The sequence below is a fragment of the Peromyscus maniculatus genome, chromosome 1 (assembly GCF_049852395.1).
Source record: "Peromyscus maniculatus bairdii isolate BWxNUB_F1_BW_parent chromosome 1, HU_Pman_BW_mat_3.1, whole genome shotgun sequence".
In the NCBI taxonomy this organism is placed as follows: Eukaryota; Metazoa; Chordata; class Mammalia; order Rodentia; family Cricetidae; genus Peromyscus; species Peromyscus maniculatus.
Window position 1 is genome coordinate 51785468 of NC_134852.1, and position 20965 is coordinate 51806432.

At 53.7% G+C, this 20965-nt stretch overlaps 1 protein-coding gene across 2 annotated transcripts; it reads right to left on the minus strand.

Annotated features, from left to right (window-relative positions):
* Positions 1-826: 826 nt before the first annotated feature.
* Dmkn (dermokine) lies at positions 827-19187 on the minus strand. Of its 2 annotated transcripts, XM_042268458.2 has the most exons (20): positions 18571-19187; positions 18174-18350; positions 18025-18081; positions 17764-17808; positions 17450-17626; positions 16513-16557; positions 15911-15967; positions 15605-15655; positions 13191-13238; positions 11797-11856; positions 11599-11646; positions 11156-11203; positions 7359-7415; positions 6699-6743; positions 4096-4143; positions 3934-3984; positions 3419-3487; positions 1959-1985; positions 1799-1846; positions 827-1146 (listed from the first exon to the last, which is right to left on the minus strand). In XM_042268458.2, exons 1-19 carry the CDS (start codon positions 18934-18936, stop codon positions 1799-1801), a joined length of 1524 nt encoding a protein of 507 aa, XP_042124392.1. In that variant the 5' UTR covers positions 18937-19187; the 3' UTR covers positions 827-1146. The 2 variants fall into 2 exon arrangements, with proteins under 2 accessions (XP_042124392.1, XP_015855969.1); XM_016000483.3 differs by lacking the exons at positions 6699-6743; positions 7359-7415; positions 11156-11203; ... (9 more) ...; positions 18174-18350; positions 18571-19187 and adding an exon at positions 6338-6479.
* Positions 19188-20965: the final 1778 nt, after the last annotated feature.

A 20965-nucleotide genomic window follows, 5' to 3' on the forward strand; every position in this document is an offset into this window, starting at 1 on the left:
CAACCGTGAGTGTTACCACACGCCCAGCATAGTCTCCACCAGTCCTTGCTGGTGAGAGGGCTGGGGAGCCAGACCAGAGCCAAGTCAGGTTTTAACAGCCCTGCCAGGGACCAGGCCCTAGTTTTGGTTAACTGGAACTGGCTGGAGCTCAGCTAGCAGTTCTCGGGAAGACCACAACTCAGGGGCAACCAATCAGCAGATGCCTCCCAGCCTTCTGCTAGCTAAAGATAGCTTTTCCTACCCTCCGGTCCACAAACCCCTAACCCCTACAGCCTCCAACCAATCAGCCCCCAGACCAATCTTTCCTCCACCAATCAGCACCAGATTAATCCCTCCTCCCTGGAATTCCCGCAACTCCGCTTAAAAGGAGCTGCGACTGCCCTTTGGGGTCGCTATTTGCCACCCCAGCATGTTTTGGAAATAAACGCCCTTGCTAAATTGCATACATGACTGTTGGTCTTTCTTGGGGGCTTCTCTTGGACCCTAACAGCTGGTCTGCCCTGCCCTGTCCCTGTGTGTCCCACCCCCAGAACTGGTCTGGCGTTTTGAACAGCCTCCTCAGGCCACCAAACACCTACAGCTACTGTAAGCACGGTATTTGTGTGCTAGGCAAAACTTGTTTTGGAAGGTGGAGAAACTTGCATGAAGCCGTCAGCTAGCTGCGACCAGTGTTACCCGAACCTAAGCCCGGGTCTCATCTCTCTCCAGCTAACCACATCTCTCATTCTGCACTCAGGAAAAAGGTTCTCAGCCAGAAACCCATCCTTCCATTCCCCCACACCCAGGTCAGCCGGGTTGTATTGAAGAACGACAAGTGGAGAAAGTCTTGGGAAAACAAAGTCGTGTTTTATTTCCACGGAGAAGCTTGAAAGCAGGAAGTTCCTAGTGCATTATGGGAACTTCCCCGTCACAAACGGGAGAAGGGGAAGACACTGGCTGGTTATCCAACGAGGCTGGTTTGTCTCCGAGACACCACAGCCAAATGAGGAGGATGAGAACAGGTAAACCAGGTCCCTAGGTGGGATGATGTGGGGGTTGTCAACACCCAGGTAGCCCTGTCCCAGCAGAGAGGACTGTGGGTAAGTACAATCAAGCTCCCTGAAGACCTGTGTTCATGAAGTGTCAGCAGTGGCTAGAAGAAATTTTCTAGAAAAAAAAACAAAGGAGGAGAAAAATAAACGGTAGAACACAGTCATGCCCACGTCGATGGGGACGAACTCTTTCACGAAGATTCCTGCCCTGCCCACCTTCAGTCTCCTCATGAAACAAATTTTATGGTCTCACTGAGGTGCTCAGTAACCTTTCCAGGCCAGGCATGGTGGTACACACCTGTGCCACCAGCACCTGGGAGGCTGTGGTGAGAGAAATTAGTAGTTCGAAGCCACCCTGAGCTATACAGAAAGACCCTGTCTCAAAAATGCAAAACAAAAACCTCACCAAGAAGAACAGACTTCCGCCTGGGGCCTTACTTCATCATGCCTCTGAACCTTGGCCTCCTAGAAGGCTTGTCCGTCTGTGAGCACCACAGACCAGCCTTCTCCTTGGTTCTGTGTCTGTGTGGTTCCCTCTCTGTTCAGCCCTTCATCCTCACTCACACACAGTCCCATGTGTCCTGGACCATTTTTCCAGGTCCCACAAAGAGGGTACCCCTCTTCTGTATCCACCCGAGGAAACCTGACTTTTGCTCTGCTGCTGCTCACCGAAGTCCACGGAAATGCCCAGCTCTCAGGCTGCCCCAGAGGCGGCCACTTCTACTCCTGACATTCAGCCCACTTGTGCGGCCCACTCTGACACTTACCTACCAAAACTTCAGCCACTTCAGCAGGCCAGGCTGTGCCCGGGAAGCCTGCGGGACAAGGGGAATGGCTGAGTAGACCTCACACTGTGACCTCCACCCTCAGCAGCCTCAGTCAGGTCCCTCTGTCTCCAGCTGCGTCCTCCCAACCCCCCATACTCACCGAGGATGATGAAGGCGTGACTCCTCCCTGGAAAGAGAAGATCAAAGAAGGTGACATGAGGCCATGGCAGCCCTCTCTAGGCTCTACCTTGGCCTCAGGCTCCCCAAGGTCCCCTCTGGTGGGCACAAGCCAACATTATCAGCAAGGTCCTTCAGGCTGGTTGAGGATACTCAGTCTGTGGATTTTCCCCCGGAGCATACATTTTATCCAGGATGATACTGAGTAATGCGCCCCCAAACACACAACACAATGGAGGAATAGGAGGAGATCTCTCCTGTCCATGGGGTAGATGGAAGTCAGCCTATGGTGGCATTTCTTCCCAAGTAAAATGCCTCACACAGACTAGACTAGCATCCTACCGCTGAGTACATCCCTAGCTCTTTTTTTTTTTTTAACCTTTATGAGACAGAATCTCTCTAAGTTGACTGGGCTAGATTGAACTCTGGAGCCCAGGTAGTCCTTGAACTTGTGATCCTCCTGCCTCAGCCACCAGCCCCACCCTAACCCAAGCCACCAAGCTCCGAGTTCTCTAATCTTAGAAGCGGTTTCTTTCGCCAGGGCCTCGGAGTTCTGGGAAATGGAAGGAAGTTGCTGGTCTGGCTTTTCTTTTCAAGCCTCATTAGTGTCTACCACATCACTCTCTGGTGTTCTAATATCACCTGGCTTATTTCCTGACTGGTTGGCTGGCTGGCTGTTGGGTGCAATGCTAGGAACGGAGCCCAGGGCCTTTCCTCTGCTAGATGGGCCCTCTGCCATAGAGCCGCACCCCTAGCTCCTAAGAACGCCTTCTGACTTGTTTGTTTGTTATTTGTCTGTTTTGTAAGAGTATTTGGGCCACAGTGCACAAGTAGAGGTCAGAGGACAACATGCAAAGGTCAGTTCTCTCCTCCCACCGTGTGGGTCCAGGGGATCGATCTCAGGTTGTGAGGCTTAGCAGCAAGCCCCTTTACCTGCTGAGCCAGCTCGTGGGCCCCTAAGACTGCCTTCTCTGCAACTGCGCAAAACAAACCTCTCAGTTGTCCGCACCCCACCTTTTTTTCTTTTAATTTCCTCTGAGGCACAAAGAATTCAATTTCCCACCAACCAAGAGTCCCTAAGCTTAGCGTCTAGGATGTGCTAGGCTGCTTTCCTCCACCCCACAAAGGGCAAGAAAGCCACACTATGAAGCAAGTCTGTGTGTTTGGCCTGGTGGCTGTAATCTGTCCGTATGCAAGCATCTTGTTGCCGGGTTTCTCCCCTGCACATACCCCCAAGCATCTCTCAGGGCAGTGGGGGGGGGCATACACTGGGGTCCCCCCTTACAAAGCAGTGTGATGGAGAAAGGAGGCAGGCCTCTCCCTGCTCCAAGCAAACACACACACACACACACACACACACACACACACACACACACACACAGAGAGAGAGAGACAGAGACAGAGACAGAGACAGAGACAGAGACAGAGTTTTTCAAAACTCACCTTGGGAGTGGTCTTGGCATAGTATTGCCAGTTGTAAGTAGGATTCCCCTGCGGGTTATTGTAGTAGTTCTGGGGAAACAAAGGGGTGTGCGGGTGCAGAGGGACGGGAAGATGGCATTTCATTATGTAATAAACACGACACTTTTTTGCCCAGACAACAGGTTTCTTAGAAGCCCGCGCTTTGTAACGTGGGCTTTCTTTCATATTACCCCACAGGACCAACTGGAGCCCACCCCGTCAGGTCCTTCCTCTTCCTCCCTGGTCCCTATCACCCCGTCAGGTCCTCCTCCTCCTCCCTGGTCCCTATCACCCCGTCAGGTCCTTCCTCCTCTTCCCTGGTCCCTATCACCCCGTCAGGTCCTTCCTCCTCCTCCTTGGTCCCTACCACCCCGTCAGGTCCTTCCTCCTCCTCCCTGGTCCCTATCCCAGCTCCCCAAGTGTGACATGGGAGGCAAGCGTAGGTGACCAGGAGGAGGGTGGCATTTAGTTAGGGGTCAGGAGAGGATATAGCTTGCCTTGGCTGTGACAGCTGACAGCTCTTGTCTCGCTGCTTCAGGCTGAGAAAACTATGAGGTGGAGGAGGAGTAACAGAGAGAATTTCAGGTTAGCCAGCCTTGAGAATGGGGCTGAGAGAGAGACCCAGGGCGTTCCAGGGGAGCCTGTGGACAGGGACTCACCTGATCAGCGCCCCCTGCCCTCTTCTGCAGTGATGATAGATCTGAGTCCTAAAAAGGGGCCAGAAGCTGTGGTCAGCAGTTCTGCCGCCCTCCAGGCCTTGCCAGCATCCAAAGCCCAGACATGCCACTGCCTCAGCTCTACTTCCTCTTGGGGCTCTGCCTATCCCTCCCCACCCCTGTAATGGTCCCAGCTAAGTCCAGTAGGACTGGAGGATGCCGATGGCCCAGACAGATAGAGGACACAGATTTCCACACTCAGGATTGGGGAGCAATGGTGGAGAGTTGGGCAACAGTACCACCCCCACAGATGCCACAGTGTGGGACACACACCACCTCCACAGGTGCCACAGTGTGGGACACACACCACCCCTACACACACCACCCCTACACACACCACCCACACAGATGCCACAGTGTGGGACACACACCACCCCTACACACACCACCCACACAGATGCCACAGTGTGGGACACACACCACCCCCACAGATGCCACAGTGTGGGACACACACCACCCCCACAGATGCCACAGTGTGGGACACACACCACCCCCACAGATGCCACAGTGTGGGACACACACCACCCCCACACACACCACCTCACAGGTGACTCAGTGTGGGACACACACCACCCCCACAGATGCCACAGTGTGGGACACACACCACCTCCACAGGTGCCACAGTGTGGGACACACACCACCTCCACAGGTGCCACAGTGTGGGACACACACCACCCCCACAGATGCCACAGTGTGGGACACACACCACCTCCACAGGTGCCACAGTGTGGGACACACACCACCCCCACAGATGCCACAGTGTGGGACACACACCACCTCCACAGATGCCACAGTGTGGGACACACACCACCTCCACAGATGCCACAGTGTGGGACACACACCACCTCCACAGATGCCACAGTGTGGGACACACACCACCCCCACAGATGCCACAGTGTGGGACACACACCACCCCCACAGATGCCACAGTGTGGGACACACACCACCTCCACAGATGCCACAGTGTGGGACACACACCACCTCCACAGATGCCACAGTGTGGGACACACACCACCCCCACAGATGCCACAGTGTGGGACACACACCACCCCCACAGATGCCACAGTGTGGGACACACACCACCCCCACAGGTGCTGCATGGTTGGAAGCTCTGAGTGGAGACGGTGCTAGAATAACCAAGGAGATGACCCCACATGTGTCCCTCAGCCCTAGGCAGCCATGTGCTGGCAGACACCACATCTCCCTATAGGCCTCTTGATCCTGCTATACTGAATGTTACTCTCCATGGGATGCCTAAAGCTCAGTGATTAGGTGAGTTCCCAGGAAAGGGAAGACAGGCAAGGAAGCATTTGAAGCAGTTTCAGTGTGCTCCCCACAGCTCCTCACATCTGACACAGACAACAAGGATCAAACCCAGGATCAGGGGCTCCACCACTGAGCCACACCCCAGCCCCTCACTGGGGGATTCTAGGCAGGGGCTCTACCACTGAGCCACACCCCAGCCCCTCACTGGGGGATTCTAGGCAGGGGCTCTACCACTGAGCCACACTCCAGCCCCTCACTGGGAGATTCTAGGCAGGGGCTCTACCACTGAGCCACACCCCAGCCCCTCACTGGGGGATTCTAGGCAGGGGCTCTACCACTGAGCCACACCCCAGCCCCTCACTGGGGGATTCTAGGCAGGGGCTCTACCACTGAGCCACACCCCAGCCCCTCACTGGGGGATTCTAGGCAGGGGCTCTACCACTGAGCTACACCCCCGGCCCCCTGACACTGAGTCTTAGCTCCACTACCAGCTCTGACACTGAGGTCACAAACTGGTCACTCACAGGCCTCTAGACACTTTTTGTTTGATCTTCTTTAAAAAAAAAAAATAGTTGCAAATGATTTAAAATCAGATTTCTAGCTTTTCTTGAAAAAAAATTACACTGTAGTAACTCAGGTCCCACATGTGTGCATGAGGAACTCAGACAGCCTTGTCTCAGTTCTGGTTCCCAAAGGCCACTGGCCATTCAGCATTGCTGTGTGGCTTTCTAGATGACACAGTGGACCTGCTCATTCTCCCCAAGACCCAGCTGTTCAGGCCTCCCGCACCCACCTGAACGCCTGATTCCCCTCAGCGTCCTCCCCTGTACCCCTCTGCCGTCGCTTGAGAGTTGACCCCAAGTCCTTTCTTCCTCCCCATCTTGGGGTCTCCCCTCCACCCACTTCCCCTGGTACCCACCCAGCTGTGGCTGTCTCCGCGCCAGGCCACGCCCAGCAGCATAAGCAGCAGAACCGAGACAGTGCCTGGCTTCATGGTTCTGCTCTGGTGTAATGAGGCCCAAGCCTCTGGCCCTGGGATTTTATCCTACGGAGACCCCTCCCACCTCCCTCCTGACTCATAGCTTCTCTCCCGCTCCACCCAGCTCAGGATTGCACAAACCAAAAAAAGTGGGAAGGGAAGTTCTCCTCCCTCTCCAGGGGCAGGAGGAAACCCGGGCGGGCAGGGATGCCAGTAAGCCATCTGTCACGGACTGCCCACCCTGAGTCCACAGAGCTAGGTTGCCTCACCCCAAAATGAGAAGTTCCGTCAACCCCCTTACCTCAATCTGTTTCCAGTTGAAGTAGGGAGTTTTGCGTTTGAAATTCTGGAAGGAGAAGAATGGGTGAGAGAGTGTCCGTGGTGTCAGAACTGAGAGGAGGAAATGACGGCACACTGGGCCGGTGCCAGGTGGCCGCAGGGAGGGCCAGGTGTGGCTTGGGTGAAGATAAGCATTTGGGAAGCTGAGGGTGCTTGAATCTGAGATAGTGTTGGGGATAAAATATAATGAGATGGCCTATCTCAGAGATGAGGAGAGTCGTCGGGTGCAGGGTACACACCCAGAACCCCTGCACTCCGAAAGCCAAGACATGAGGATTTGGGTCCCAAGCTAGCCCAGGTCACACAGTGAATTCAAGGCCAGCCTCGGCCAGCTAGCGAGTTCAAAGCCAGCTAGGGCTACATGGTGAGATCCCCCCTCAGAAACATACAATAACAGCTGAAAAAAAGTGAGGGAGGAGCTGGGGGGGGGTGTCGCTTAGTAACCGGGCCTGCTCAGCACGTGCAAAGCTCCAATTGGATCCCCAGCATTGCAGAAATGAAACAAACACCCCCAAACGAGGAACGATGTTTCGGGTAGGCGGCTACAGCTGCTGTGCGGGACACATGGTAGGGGCATGATGGTCAAGTTCCCCAGGCCTTTGGAAAGTGGGACTTCTCCTACCTCCCAGAGTCTGCGGAAGTAGAGCAAGGCTCGCGTGCTGGGGGGCGGGAGGCGGCCCTGTGAACAAAAGATGGGGGACAGGTTAGCAGGGAGCCCGCCGCTGCTCATCCAAAGCCCTGACCCCCACCCAAGACGCCTCGGAACTAGTGTGTGAAAGGCATGCTGGGAGTCCCTAGGGACCCCAGAACCTGGAAATGGAGAGAGAGAGACTGGCTAGCTGTCCGTGCTGTGTGCCTGCCCACGCCCAGCTCTGTCCCTCACAAGCCCCTCAGGACCCAGGGCTACCACAGTCACCAGCACATCTCCCTGCCCCCTCCCAGGACAACAGTGGAGGCGAAGAAAGGAGCAGAGACCGCAGTGTGGGAGAGCTATGGTTTATTTCCAGGGGCCAGGGTGAGAGTCGGGGTGAGGGCATGGTGGGACTCCCATCCAGCTGGCAGCTCCTCCTCTGGTGGTCATGGTTTGCGAAAGCTCCCTTTGTCCTGAGCAGAGAAATGGGTTCTAAGAGGCAGCTAGAGGAGTCGGGATCTCTGGGGGAGCAGTGGACAGGGGGCGGGGCTGCCAGGGAAGCCTGCCCTCAAATTCTGCATGGATCATCTAAGACTGTCATCACTCCACACAAACCCCAGGTCCTCTCCCTCACCCCACTGGCTGAAGTGCTCAGCTCTCTCCTCCCCCTCCCACCGGGGAAGACTAGAGCTGAGTGCCCTCTCCTGCCCAGCTCCGCCTCCCCCTTCTTCCAGACTGACCTGCTGAGAGGCCAGTCCCTGTGAATCCCACCTAGCTAGCATCCCCCAGATGGGCAAAAATGCTTGGTGACGTGTCAGCCTGTGTCCTGGCCTCCTAGGGGATCCTTAGTCCCCAAGGACCACAGCAAAGAGGCTTGCCCCACCAGAAACTGTTTTCTTTAAAAACAGACCTCTCTTTCCAGGCATGCTATTTGTGCCTGGAAGCCCAGCACTCAGGAGGCTGAGTCAGGAAACGCTCAGGTTTGAGGTAAACGTGGGCTACCGAGTGAGTTCAAGGCTAGCCTGAGCTACATTGGGAGGCTCTGTCTCAAAGTTAAATAATAAAGCACAAAAATAAAAGAGAATCTATTTTTTCCATTTAAACCAGAAATTTGTTGCCACTGGAAAACACGCATCTCTCCTACCGTCACCTCATCCCTCAGAAGTCAAGCAGGCTTTCCTGAGCTTTGGACAATTCTGTTCCCATTTCACCATGGCCCACTCTCCCACAGAGACCCCAAGTCTTGGGAAGGATGTTTTAGGATAAGGATTAAAATTTCAGCAGCTCAAAGGGCCAATCAGGTGGCTGGAAAGCTTGACAGACAGGCTCAGAGTAGCTTCTAGAGAACAAGGGTCCACAGCATAAAGTAGGACCACTCTGTCCCATGAAGGGGCGTCCCAGAGAGGCCAAATCATTCAAGATAAGCCAGACACCTAAGGCACTAGGTGAAGTCATCCAGTTTTTAAACTTTGGCAAGTAATTTATATATATATTTTAAATGTGTCTTGGTGACTCATGATAAGGCCACCCCATCTCTTGGGTGTGTACTGTTGTTTCTTAACACCCTCCAACTCTCTTGAGCATCTCAGGTCTGTCATTCTAGCTACTCAGGAGGCTGAGGCAGGAGGATCATGAGTTTAAGGACTGCTTTCACAACTTAATGTAACTTTGTCTCAAAATAAAAAGTGAAAAAGAATGCTAGAGAGGTGGCTCAGTGGTAGAGCCCCTGCCTAGAATCCCCCAGTGAGGGGTTGGAGTGTGGCTCAGTGGTAGAGCCCCTGCCTAGAATCCCCCAGTGAGGGGCTGGGGGTGTGGCTCAATGGTAGAGCCCCTGCCTAGAATCCCCCAGTGAGGGGCTGGGGTGTGGCTCAGTGGTAGAGCCCCTGCCTAGAATCCCCAATGAGGGGCTGGGTGTGGCTCAGTGGTAGAGCCCCTGCCTAGAATCCCCCAGTGAGGGGCTGGGGCGTGGCTCAGTGGTAGAGCCCCTGCCTAGAATCCCCCAGTGAGGGGCTGGAGCATGGCTCAGTGGTAGAGCCCCTGCCTAGAATCCCCCAGTGAGGGGCTGGGGTGTGGCTCAGTGGTAGAGCCCCTGCCTAGAATCCCCCAGTGAGGGGCTGGAGCATGGCTCAATGGTAGAGCCCCTGCCTAGAATCCCCCAGTGAGGGGCTGGGGTGTGGCTCAGTGGTAGAGCCCCTGCCTAGAATCCCCAATGAGGGGCTGGGGTGTGGCTCAGTGGTAGAGCCCCTGCCTAGAATCCCCCAGTGAGGGGCTGGGGCATGGCTCAGTGGTAGAGCCCCTGCCTAGAATCCCCCAGTGAGGGGCTGGAGCATGGCTCAGTGGTAGAGCCCCTGCCTAGAATCCCCCCAGTAAGGGGCTGGGGCATGGCTCAGTGGTAGAGCCCCTGCCTAGAATCCCCCCCAGTGAGGGGCTGGGGTGTGGCTCAGTGGTAGAGCCCCTGCCTAGAATCGCTCAGGGAGGGCTTGGGGGAGTGGCTCAATGGTAGAGCCCCTGCCTAGAATCCCCCATTGAGGGGCTGGGGGTGTGGCTCAATGGTAGAGCACTGTGTCTAGCTCTCTTTTGGCCCTAGGTTCAATTCCAAGCACTGAAAAAAAAAATGAATTCTTTGAACTAAAATTAGGGCTGGAGAGATGGCTCAGGATTTAAGAGTACTTGTTCTTGCAGAGGTCAGAATTCAGTTCCCAGCACCCACATCAGGCAGCTCACAACTGCCTGTAACTCCAGCTCCAAGGAATCCAATGCCCTCTTCTGGCCTCCATGGGTACCACTCCCCAACACACAGAAAGAGACACACAAATAACAAAATTTTAAATTTTTAAGAAAGGTAAACATTTTAAAAAGTGGTCTAAACGGGCACTATTTGCCATCCATAGTCACGGTTTCTGCCTGGGGAATTTAGATTTTTCTTTTTCTTTCATCCCTCTCATTTTCCATCAAGCTATCATGATGTCAAACTATCCTGTCCAAGGGCATCCACTGTGAAAGGGAAGGGTAGGATGGGAGAAGAAGGAAGGGTCTCACTGCTCCAGCTGTGAGGATTATATGTGAGCAGGGTCACTCCCAAGACCTGTCACACATCTGGTACTCAGCAGCTCCCTGTCCATTCTCCTTGTCTCTCTTGTTTTTTCAATCTACATATGACCTTGTAGGTCCACATGACTCCCCATTCAGTGAATTCCCTAGGATCATGCCTACTCAGTCTGCCTAATCCCTTTTGTGTAGAGCTGGTATTGAACCCAGAGTTTCACCAGTGCTAGGTAAGCAGCTCCACCACTGAGCCACACCCCCAGGCCCTCACTGGGGGATTCTAGGCAGGGGCTCTACCACTGAATTTCAAGACAGACCTTCACTGATGGACTTTAAATTTGAGATATCATCTCTTAAATTGCCCAAGCAAGCTATGAACTCGCTCTTTGAGTCCAGGGTGGCCTTCAATTTGCCAATCCTGTTGCTTTGTCTTCCCAGTTGCAGAGATGACAAACCTGTACCTCACAGGTCTAAAGGGGAGACTGAGGCTGAGGAGTCACCTGGTTCTTCACATTAAGATATTAAAGACAGTCATCTCCTCTGCTCATTGCCAGGACCCAACGATTTCCTAATTCACCCTATCTTTCCAAGTCTCCATTGGCTCCCCACATAGATGCATTTGGTTTGATCATTTGCCAAATGATCATGATTACTATTCTCCTGCCTCATCGTGAAGATGTCTAGCTCTTCTCCCTCTGGTCCTCTGCTCTCAAACCATCAGGGCATGGCCTTCCGGTCCTTACCTTGTTTATGGCATCCCAGTTAATGAAACCCAACTTGGATTTAAAATTCTGCAGAGAAAACAAAAAGAAATGTCCAAATCAGATCATGAAACAATGTCTGGCTTTTTGTTTTGTTTTCTTTTGTTTTGTTTTTCAGGCCAGAAAAGGTCAAGAGCACTGGATGCTCTTCCAAAGGATCTGAGTTCTATTCCCAGCACCCGCATGGTGGTTCACAGCCATCTCCAATTCCAGTTCCAAGAGATCTAATGCCCTCTTCTGGCCTCTGCGGCCACCAGATACACATGCGGTACTCAGACATATATGGAGGTGAAGCACTCATATGTATAAAATGAAAGCAAAATTTAAACATTTTAAAGAAAAGGTCAGGACCATGGCTTTCTCTTGGGACCGGGAGGACTGAGAAAGTGGGGTTACTTCTCCTGGGGGGGGGGCAAGCAGCTTACCTCCCAGAAACTGTCAAAGTTGAAGGGCAAGGAAGACGGGTCGGAGTTCTAAGGAATGGATGAGAAACAGCAGGAAGTTAAGAGTCCACTTTGTGAGCAAGAGGCAGAGGCAGGAGATGCGGGTGTCAGGAAGGAACGAGACACAAGGATGCCCGACACCCCAGTCCCCGTCCAAAGTGGAGTAAGAGCTTCACTCACCACAGCTTTGAGTCCACTGACGGCTTCATTGTATTCACCATTCCCATTGGACCCATGCTCCTGGGGAGGGGAAAGGAAGCCATGTTCAAGGCTCACGTTCACCATCACACAAGTGCCTGCCGGTCTAGCCCAGGCCCACCCATCTCCACCAATGGCCCTGCGTCTCTCCTCCTCGCCATAGCCTTTTCTCTTCTCTCTCGCACTCCTGAACTTCCAGCTCAAAAAGACGAATGACTTCAACCACACAGCTGACCCGATCTCTCGAGACATGCACACACTTTGTAGCCCAGGCTGGCCCCAAACTTGGCAGTGATCTTCCTGTGTCAACCTCCCAGGTCTACATTTGTTACAGTGATCCACCACCATGTCTAATGGTCACATTTTCGCCTCCACTTCCTTCTGCCTGGCCCCAACAAAGGCCAGTGAAAATGATGAGAGGTAATGTGTGGTCCCACTGGGCTCCTAGGACCACAGCGTGGGATGGATTTGCAATGACTTCATTTCTCCAGAAGTGGCCTGCCGTCTAGACCCTGCATTACCTCAGTTTGATTATGATACAGAGAAGTCAACAGTAGCGAAGGAAGATGGGCAGGTCAGGGTTCACTGTCCCTTCTTATGCTAGGGAGCCAGATTCAAAGAGGTCAATTGACTTGCCTGAAAAAGCCTAGATGATGAGTGGTGGACCTGACTTTTAACCCCCATCTTTATACCCAAAGTTCAGCAACTTTCCTCTTCTCAATACTTACCTATTAAGCACATTTAAATGTACATATATGTATGTCTGTATGTATATATATGCATATATATGTATATGCATGTGTATTCTGTTGATCTCTATTCAGCGGACAGGTATCACTGGAAACTGAACCTAGAGTCTCACATATGTTGAGCAGGGGCTTCTACCACTGAGCCACACCCAGCCCTCACTGGGGGATTCTAGGCAGGGGCTCTACCACTGAGCCACACCCCAGCCCCTCACTGGGGGATTCTAGGCAGGGGCTCTACCACTGAGCCATGCCCTGGTTCTCTTTTGCTTTTTTAAAATAGGATTTCTCTAAGTTGCCCCAGAATGGCCTTGAACACACTCTATAGACCAGTCCTTGAATTTGTGACCCTCCTGCCTCATCCTCCCTAGTAACTGGGATTATAAGTCTTGCCTCCAGGCCTAGTCTCTGTTCTTTTTCCTTTTGTCTGATATCACATCTGCCATCAGTATGGCTCTGATCCCAAATGGAAGGAGGGAGGGAGTTCCCAGCCGCCATTTTGGTTTCCTGGTAGTCACTCAGCAGTTTAAGGGCAGCTTGGGAGAAGAAATAGGTATTTTTGTCTCTTGACATTCTGTCCCACTCTCCACCGTCCCTTCTGCTAAGCCGCCCCGCTGTCCCCTGACTCACCTGGTAGTCGTGGGAGCCCCCAAGGAGACGGCTGCTTTCTCTGCTTTCCTAGGGAGACATAAAGTGCAGACGTCGGTTTGGGAGGAGAGGGCAGGACAGACAGGTGCAGGGGTGGACAGGGAAGTGTAGACAGAGTCTTCTCTCCCGTGACTCTACCAGATCCTACTTCAACCTCTCACCTGTGGGCCAGTGACTGATCACTTACGCTTAATAGTACGTCACCCTCTGTTAATATTTATTTCTCCAGAACCCAGTGAGAAGTGCCATTGCCTCTAAGTCAACTGAATCTTCCCCTGGCCAGGCTGCTGGACTAAATTGACAGACTAGAAACTCCAGATGGGCTGGTGTCTGCACTGGGCGGAAAGGGAGCGGCAGCCGGTGAGCCTGTGGGTTGAAGCGGCACACGGTATGCGGCTATGCTGCTTAGCCAAAGTCAGCAGCTCCATTGTCTGCTCCTCGTTCCCAGAGCTCGCTGGGGACCTGGCCCGGATGCGGGATACCTGCTAGTTAGTATTGCTACTGACTTGGGACTACTGTTTCATTTGCAAGCAGAGTATCTATGCTCAAAGGCTGCTGTCCCCCTGCCCTAATGTCCCCTGGGACCTCTGGGGCCTCCCTGTTCTCTGCTAAAGTACCATAAAAGAAAGAAAAGCAGAAAAAATATGTAAGTACTTCTAATTACTAGAAAATAATCGACATTTAAAATAATACACCAGTGTCAGAGACCATCGAAACAGTGATGTTATTGACTCCCTCTGTTCTTCTTCTTGTCTGTTTGTCTGTCTGTTTGTTTGTTTGTTTGTTTTTCAAGACAGGGTTTCTCTGCATAGACCAGACTGGCCTGGAACTCACAGAGATCTGCCTGCCTCTGCCTGCTGAGTGCAGTCTCTAAAGGCTTGAGACACCACACCCAGCTGACTCCTGTGTTCTTAAAACTGATTTAAAAAATAAATGATAAATAAGTAAAGGAACAAGAGTTAACAAGCTGAAAGAGCTGCTCTTCAAATCTGGGAACCCATGAAAGTTAGCACCCTAATATTCACGTTCTTCGGGAACCGCCTGTGCTCAGCCTCCCCCGCCTCTCTGTCTTCCCCCATCTCATCTTGCCCCTTGCTCAATTACCTCTGCTGCCACCAGGGCCCAGCCCAGCAGCCACAGCATCCCCAAGGAACGGATGAGAAACTGTGAGTCCCAGCCCCACCCCAGATCTGCTGGCTCAACCTGCATTTTGCACAAGACCTCTAGGTGTGGACGGGAATGTCACACTTACTCAGCCAGCATCACTGGGGGTGCTGACCTTAGTGCCCCGATTTCCAGAATAACTAGGAAAGTGTGTATGTGTTCTGCTCCTCTACTGGAGTTCGCTGGATTCTGGTTACTGGCCAGGGATGGGACATTTGGGATGACTGTCTCTAAAACGGGCTGATAAAATATTGACAGTGGGCACAGTGGCACTCAAGAGACGGAGGCAGGAGGATCAAAAGTGTGAAGTTAGCCTGGGCTCGAGTGAGAGCCTTTCTCAAAAACAAGTGAATGAAATCGGACTGGTTTCCGCATGGATTCCTCCCAGCCTCATCTGGATATAAAGCAAAGCATAATGCCTGAGAGTTTGCCATCCAAGTTTAAGGCCTGTTTGAGCTACTGTTTAGGGAGTTCAAGGCCAGTCTGAGGAACTTAGTGAGCCCCTGTCTCAAGGTAAAAACTAAAAAGAAGCTGGACTTGGTGATTTATGTCTGTAATCCCAGCACTTACAAGGCTAAGGCAAAGGGATTTCTGTGTGTTTGAGGCCAGTATGGACTGATCCTGTTAGTGAGATATTGTCTTAAAGGAAAGAAGGGAGGGAGGGAGGGAGGGAGGGAGGGAGGGAGGGAGGGAGGGAGGGAAGAGAAGAGAAGAGAAGAGAAGAGAAGAGAAGAGAAGAAAGAAAAGAAAAGAAAAGAAAAGAAAAGAAAAGAAAAGAAAAGAAAAGAAAAGAAAAGAAAAGAAAAGAAGAAAAGAAAGACTAGTTCCATGGTAGAGCCCCTGCCTAGAACCCAGCACTGAGGGCCTGAGGATGTGGTTCAGCAGTTAGAGCCCCTGCCTAGAATCCCCCAGTGAAGGGCTGTGGGCCATTGGTAGAGTGATTGCCTAGCATGAACAAGGCCGGTGGTTCAATCCCTGGCGGCACGCGCACACACACACACACACACACACACACACACACACACACACACACACACACACAGAAGGAATGCTGTCCGGTTGTCCACTGTGACTTCAGAGACTTGGTATTTTAAGGGTCTCTGTTTGGGTTCCCTCCAAGGGGTGGATGGAGGTGAGCATCAGTAAGGAGGCTGAGCTGAGTGGGCTCCTGAGGCCACGGCATGGCCACAGTGGCAAAAGGCTGCCACTGGACAAGTGAGTTTGACTCTCACCTGGCTCCTGGATCCTCCGGCCGAGCGCTCATCATCCCCTGGGTTGTCACACTGTGAGGAAAAGATGTTTTGTTTTGTTTTTTCTCAATCTCCCACTGATCTACAATCTCAGCCCCCATGGTCTCAGTACAGCAATCAGCTCCCCTTGGGAGACAGCCACACCCCATATTCAGCCAAGCCTCATCCCCGGCCCCTCTTCCAGCATCTGTGTCCACCCATCCCCGGCCCCTCTTCCAGCATCTGTGTCCACCCATCCCCGGGCCCTCTTCCAGCATCTGTGTCCACATGCCCTCCCTGACCACCCACCTCAGGTTTGTTTCCACCGCCGCTTCCACCTCTGCTGCCCGAGGACGAGCCAGTTCCCTGCAAGGAAAGAATCCGCACAATGTCTTAAAAGTGTGTGCTAAGGGACCCAGGAGTTCCCCAGCCATCTCTCCAGCCTCCATTCTTCCCTCACCTTCGGTTGCTAGGGGCAACTGAATTTCAGTAAAAGAAGGCCAAGTATGGCCTGGAGTTTGGAAATAGGCAGTGATTTGGGGAATCTGAGCTGTTAGTTCTCCAACACACACACACACACACACACACACACAACTATAAGAAGCTGCCACTGTGGGTGAGGCTGAAGAGATGACTCAGAGGTTACGAACACATACTCTTCCAGAGGACCCAAGTTCAGTTCCCAGGACTCTCACGACCGCCTGTAACTCCAGCGCCAGGGCCCATCAGTCTAGCTGCCATGGGCTCCCACATTCATGAACGGGTACCTACATACACGTACACACCTCACAAAGCATTTCTTAAAGAAGCTGCCGCTAGGGGACAGGCTAGGGCATGTTCCACCCCCGCCCTTCTTTATGCACCCTTTCTTACAAAATAAAAATAAAAAGAGGGGACCCTGGAGTCCTTACCCTGGAGACTGAATAGCCTTCATCAAAATTAGACGTCTCTATTTCCTGAATGGGGAGAGAGGCACTCTCAGACTCCGCACACAAAGGCACTGGTGATGTAACAGCGCCTTATTTATTTATCTATTCATTCCTGTAGCCCAGAATAACCCTGAACTCATTTTAAGTAGCCGTGGATGACCCTAACTCCTGATCCTGCCGCCACCCCGGGGAGCTAGGATTCCATGAGTCACCACACTAGGCTTGTATGGACCTGGGGGTGGAACCCAGGACCTTGTACATGCTAGACCAACACCCTCTGCCCACCTCGTGCCAGCAGCCTCCATACGTGCCCCCTTTGACCCCTACGGAAACTTGTGCGGCCCGAGTTTGACACTTCTCTTGGGGCTCATTTCTGGGGTGCTCACTTCTAGCTCTCTCGCCCATCACATGGGGGCCTCACATGTGCAGTGACCAGTGTTGTCTACACCACAGCCGTCGTTGAGTCTCCATGACGACAGCCCACCCCCACCCCGTTCTCCCCAAGCATCCCAAACAAGTTGTTTGCTTTGTTTGAGATGTAGCCCTGGCTGGCCTCAAACTCACAGAATCCTCCTGCCTCAGCCTTCCAGGTGCTGGAGAGAACAATATTATCCTATGCCTACCTGTCTTCTTCCTTCCCCTCACCCTCAGTTCTACTCAGCAAGGAGCAAAGGTTAGACCTGAGCCAGAGCTATCTCTCCACGGTAGCTTGCACAGGAAGGGAGTAGGCAGTGTAGGAAGTCAGAGCCCCTTCATAAGGAACCCTGTAATTAGGGCTGGGAGGGTGGGGAACCAGGACTCTCAGGATGACCCTGTCACTGAAGCCATCCACTCTAGGGTTGTGACAGCTGTAAGAGAAACCCTAGAGCCCGGGTCCTCACCATCAGGACCGTCACCCCATCCCAAGGAAGAAACTTACCCGGGAACCAGAACTGCCGCTGCCGCTGCCGCTGTTGCCTTGGCCGCTGCTGCCGTGGCTGCTGCCGTGGCCACTGTTGCCGTGGCTGCCGCCGCCATGGCTATTGCCGCTGTTGCTGCCGTGGCCACCATTGCTGCCACCATTGCCGCCACCATTGCCGCCACCACTGCTGCTTCCCTGCGAGCCAGAAGAACAGCACAGTGTCTAAGGGCAGGGTCCCTACACTTGCCCTTGTCCCTGCATAACCCCAGCCACCTAGAAAGTAATGCAGCCCAGCCTTCCCAGACCTGAACGCAGGCCACGCCTCCTCTTACCTCATAGTTGCTTTCACGGGAGCCAGATGGTGGGGGGTTGGTACACTGTGGATGGAAGGGGACCCCACAAGGGCAGAGATGTCAAAGCCACGGCCACAGGCCAGGCCGCTCTGCTGCCTGGGTCGTGGCTTCCTTGCCCCCTTCCAGTGCTCTCCCTCTTCCCTGGCCTGCGGCCTCCATCCCTTCCCTTCCTCTCCCTTTCCTCGTTGCTCCTCCCCTGCTCTGTCGCATACACCCGGACACCCTTCCCGTCTACCTTACCCCGGAGTTTTGGTTGTTGCCTCTCACCGACCCGTAGCCAGGCTGAGCCAGAGCTCCCTGCAGGGAGGGCGAAACCCAGTTCAGGATCCAGACCACAAGGTAGGGTGGGGAGGGCAGGGCTGAGGGATGGATCTGGGTGGTGACTTTACCTGAGCATTGGTCTCATAGTTGAATGACCTGCCGTCACCACCCTGACCCACAGAGCCACCCTGAGAGTTGGTTCCAAAGTTGCCTTCTGAGGCCCAGGGGGTCCCTTGACCACCGGGATTGCCATGGCCTCCAGCACCACCTTGAGAGCCAAACATTCCATGGCCTCCAGACGTCCCCTGAAAGGACAATACACCCATCCTTAGTGTGCCCATCTCTGGCAATCATAAGAGAGAGAGGGAGCCGGCACCATCCTGGGGTGGGGGGAGGAAGAGGAGAGGAGATGCATGACAACCAAAGCAACAGTCCCAGACAGCCACCCAGGAACCATCTCTTCACCCTGGACCCATTTCTCGAGTTCTTGCCCCGACCAGCACACCCAGCTTCCCAGCCACTCACCCAAGACCCGGAGTTGTGGGCAGCATCCATCCCACGTCGAACGACATCCTCAGCCTGTCTGCGGACCTCGTCCCCAGCATTCCCCAGAGATCGAGCTGCCTCCCCGAGCCTGTGGTCGAAAGCGTCCCCTCTGGCCCCCCTCAGTGCATAGCCACCTTCCTCGCCGTGCCCCTGGCCAAGGGCGTTCTGGATCCCAGAGCTGGCTGCTTCCTTCGCCCCCTCGCCCACAGCCTCTCCGATGGCATCGCCCACCCCTTCTGCGGCACTTGAGCCCGTGCCCTCGCCTCCGCTCTGCAGTGGGCTAGCTGCCCCGCTTCCCAGACAGAGGGCCAGCAGCAGGCAGGCCAGGGACCCCCGGAGCTTCATCTCTCCCCTCAGGATCTTTACAGCCCAATCTGTTTCTTGTTCCTTCTCTCTTCCTCTGGACTATGGGACCTCCTGCCTTGTTCTCTCTGCTTCTGACTCCACCTCCCTCAGGACCCACAGCCTCCTCTCTCTGTTCCCAGCTCCCCTGCTTTCCAGAGGCTTCCTTCTTGCCACTGCCCCTTATACTGTAGGTTCCGAGAAGGTAGCAGGGCTGGGCAGTCCAGGATCCCTCCTCCAGTGACTCAGGGCCTATCCACCGATAAGGTAATGAAGCTTAATTGTGAGTGAGAGCCTGTGTTGAAACAGAGAGAGCCGGACATCAGGGAGGGGGAAGGCTAGGTGAGACGGATGCAAAAAGTGTTCCAGTTGCCTAACCTCAGGAATTTGGGGCACAGGGTGGGGACAGGAGCATCCGAGGAGATGGGTGTTGATGTCTTCTGGAGGTGTCAGGGCGGGGGTACTTAGGAAACAGGACTCACAAGCAGGTGAGACCCCAAGGGTGTAAGGAGAGGGAGCCACAATAATAGAGGAGCCATCCTGGGGAAGCCAGCGTGCTCAGGGGCATGAAAACAGGAGAGAGGTGGCCTTTCTTGGTCTCTTCTGAAGTTCAGTGGGCATTCCCTGCTCTCACCTCTCCCCCAGCACGCCTCCACCTGCAGGTGAATGTCCTTACACACTTCCAGGGTTCGGGAGACACCGGGAACTCCGGGACTGCAGTTAAGTTCTGAGGTTCTGGGGACCCTGGTGTTGAAGGAATGGGACACCTCTGTGAGTGACCCTGCAAGGAAAGATTTGGGCATCTGTCATTGAGAGCTCAGGGGCCCTGGGAGTGGAGCAGGGCAGCTGGGCGGGTCAGCCACCCCAGGGGAAGAGTGGGCGGGAAAGACCAGGGGAGGGAGAAGCTGACCCAGACACCCATCCTGTTTACCTGGATGGAGGGCCATGCGTGTCTGTAAGAGCTCTCAGCCACTGTACTGCCTACTCACCACCCGTAACCTCCCCAGGGGCCAGGGAAGCCGTGGAGAGGGAGCAGGGGTCGGCACAGGATCACCCTCTGGCCCTCACCCTCGGTCACGGTTCCAGTGGGGAACCCGAGCATCCTCCCCACATCTCATCCCTGTTTGACAAGTGTGACTGCTTCTCTGTTCCCAGGGGCCCCGGGCCCTCCCACTTGGAACCGTCTTGTATCACTGGGCTTCATCACCTAGTTAGGAGGGGCTGGTTTCCATCTGCCTTTCTCAATGTCTCTCAGTCAGTCTCTCCCCACCCCAACATCCGCACCCCAACTTGTAACATTCAACACTTCTCTGTGTATAAACACCATTCCTGACTGCCCTCCGCTCCTGCCTCCCAGCTGTTCCATCACTGACATTTAGTTACAATAGTACTAACACTATAATAATAATCACAGCTCCGGTTTGTCAAAAGCTTTCTATGTGCCCAGATTTCTATGCCGGCTTCTGTATGGTAAGAATCATCCAACCCTGAAAGATGGCTCTTTTTATTGCCCCATTTAGAGAGGTAGACACTACTGCTCAGAGAACACTGAGGGCCTGTAGCCGAACCAAGAGCCAAGCCCAGACCTGCCTTTGGCGGAGCCTGAGCTCCTAAGCCGTGTCTGTCACTCCAGTGTGTCACACCGACCCTTGCTTGTCTAGATGGAATTGATTTTGATTTTGCTCTGCAGTTATGTGGGGAGAAGGGATGCAGGGGGAAGTCTGGATCCCCAGGAGGAGTGCCAAGCCTCTAGTCCCTGAGCCCACTGATCCCACTCACAGGTTGGGCCGAGGAGGAAGTCAGGACAGAGAGCTCACTGAGTCAAAAGCTCTCTTATGGTCCCCCTGGCCAGGTTTCCGGTGCCTGCTCCTGCACAACTGCCCTGTTCCATCTCCATCAATGCTCGCTTTCTATAGACCAGCTTACTTTCTTACTGAAGACTACCATAGGAGCCTGGCATGGCGGCACACACCCCAACACTTGGAAAGTTGAGTCAGGAGAACCGTGAATTCAAGGCTGGTTCAGGCTGTAT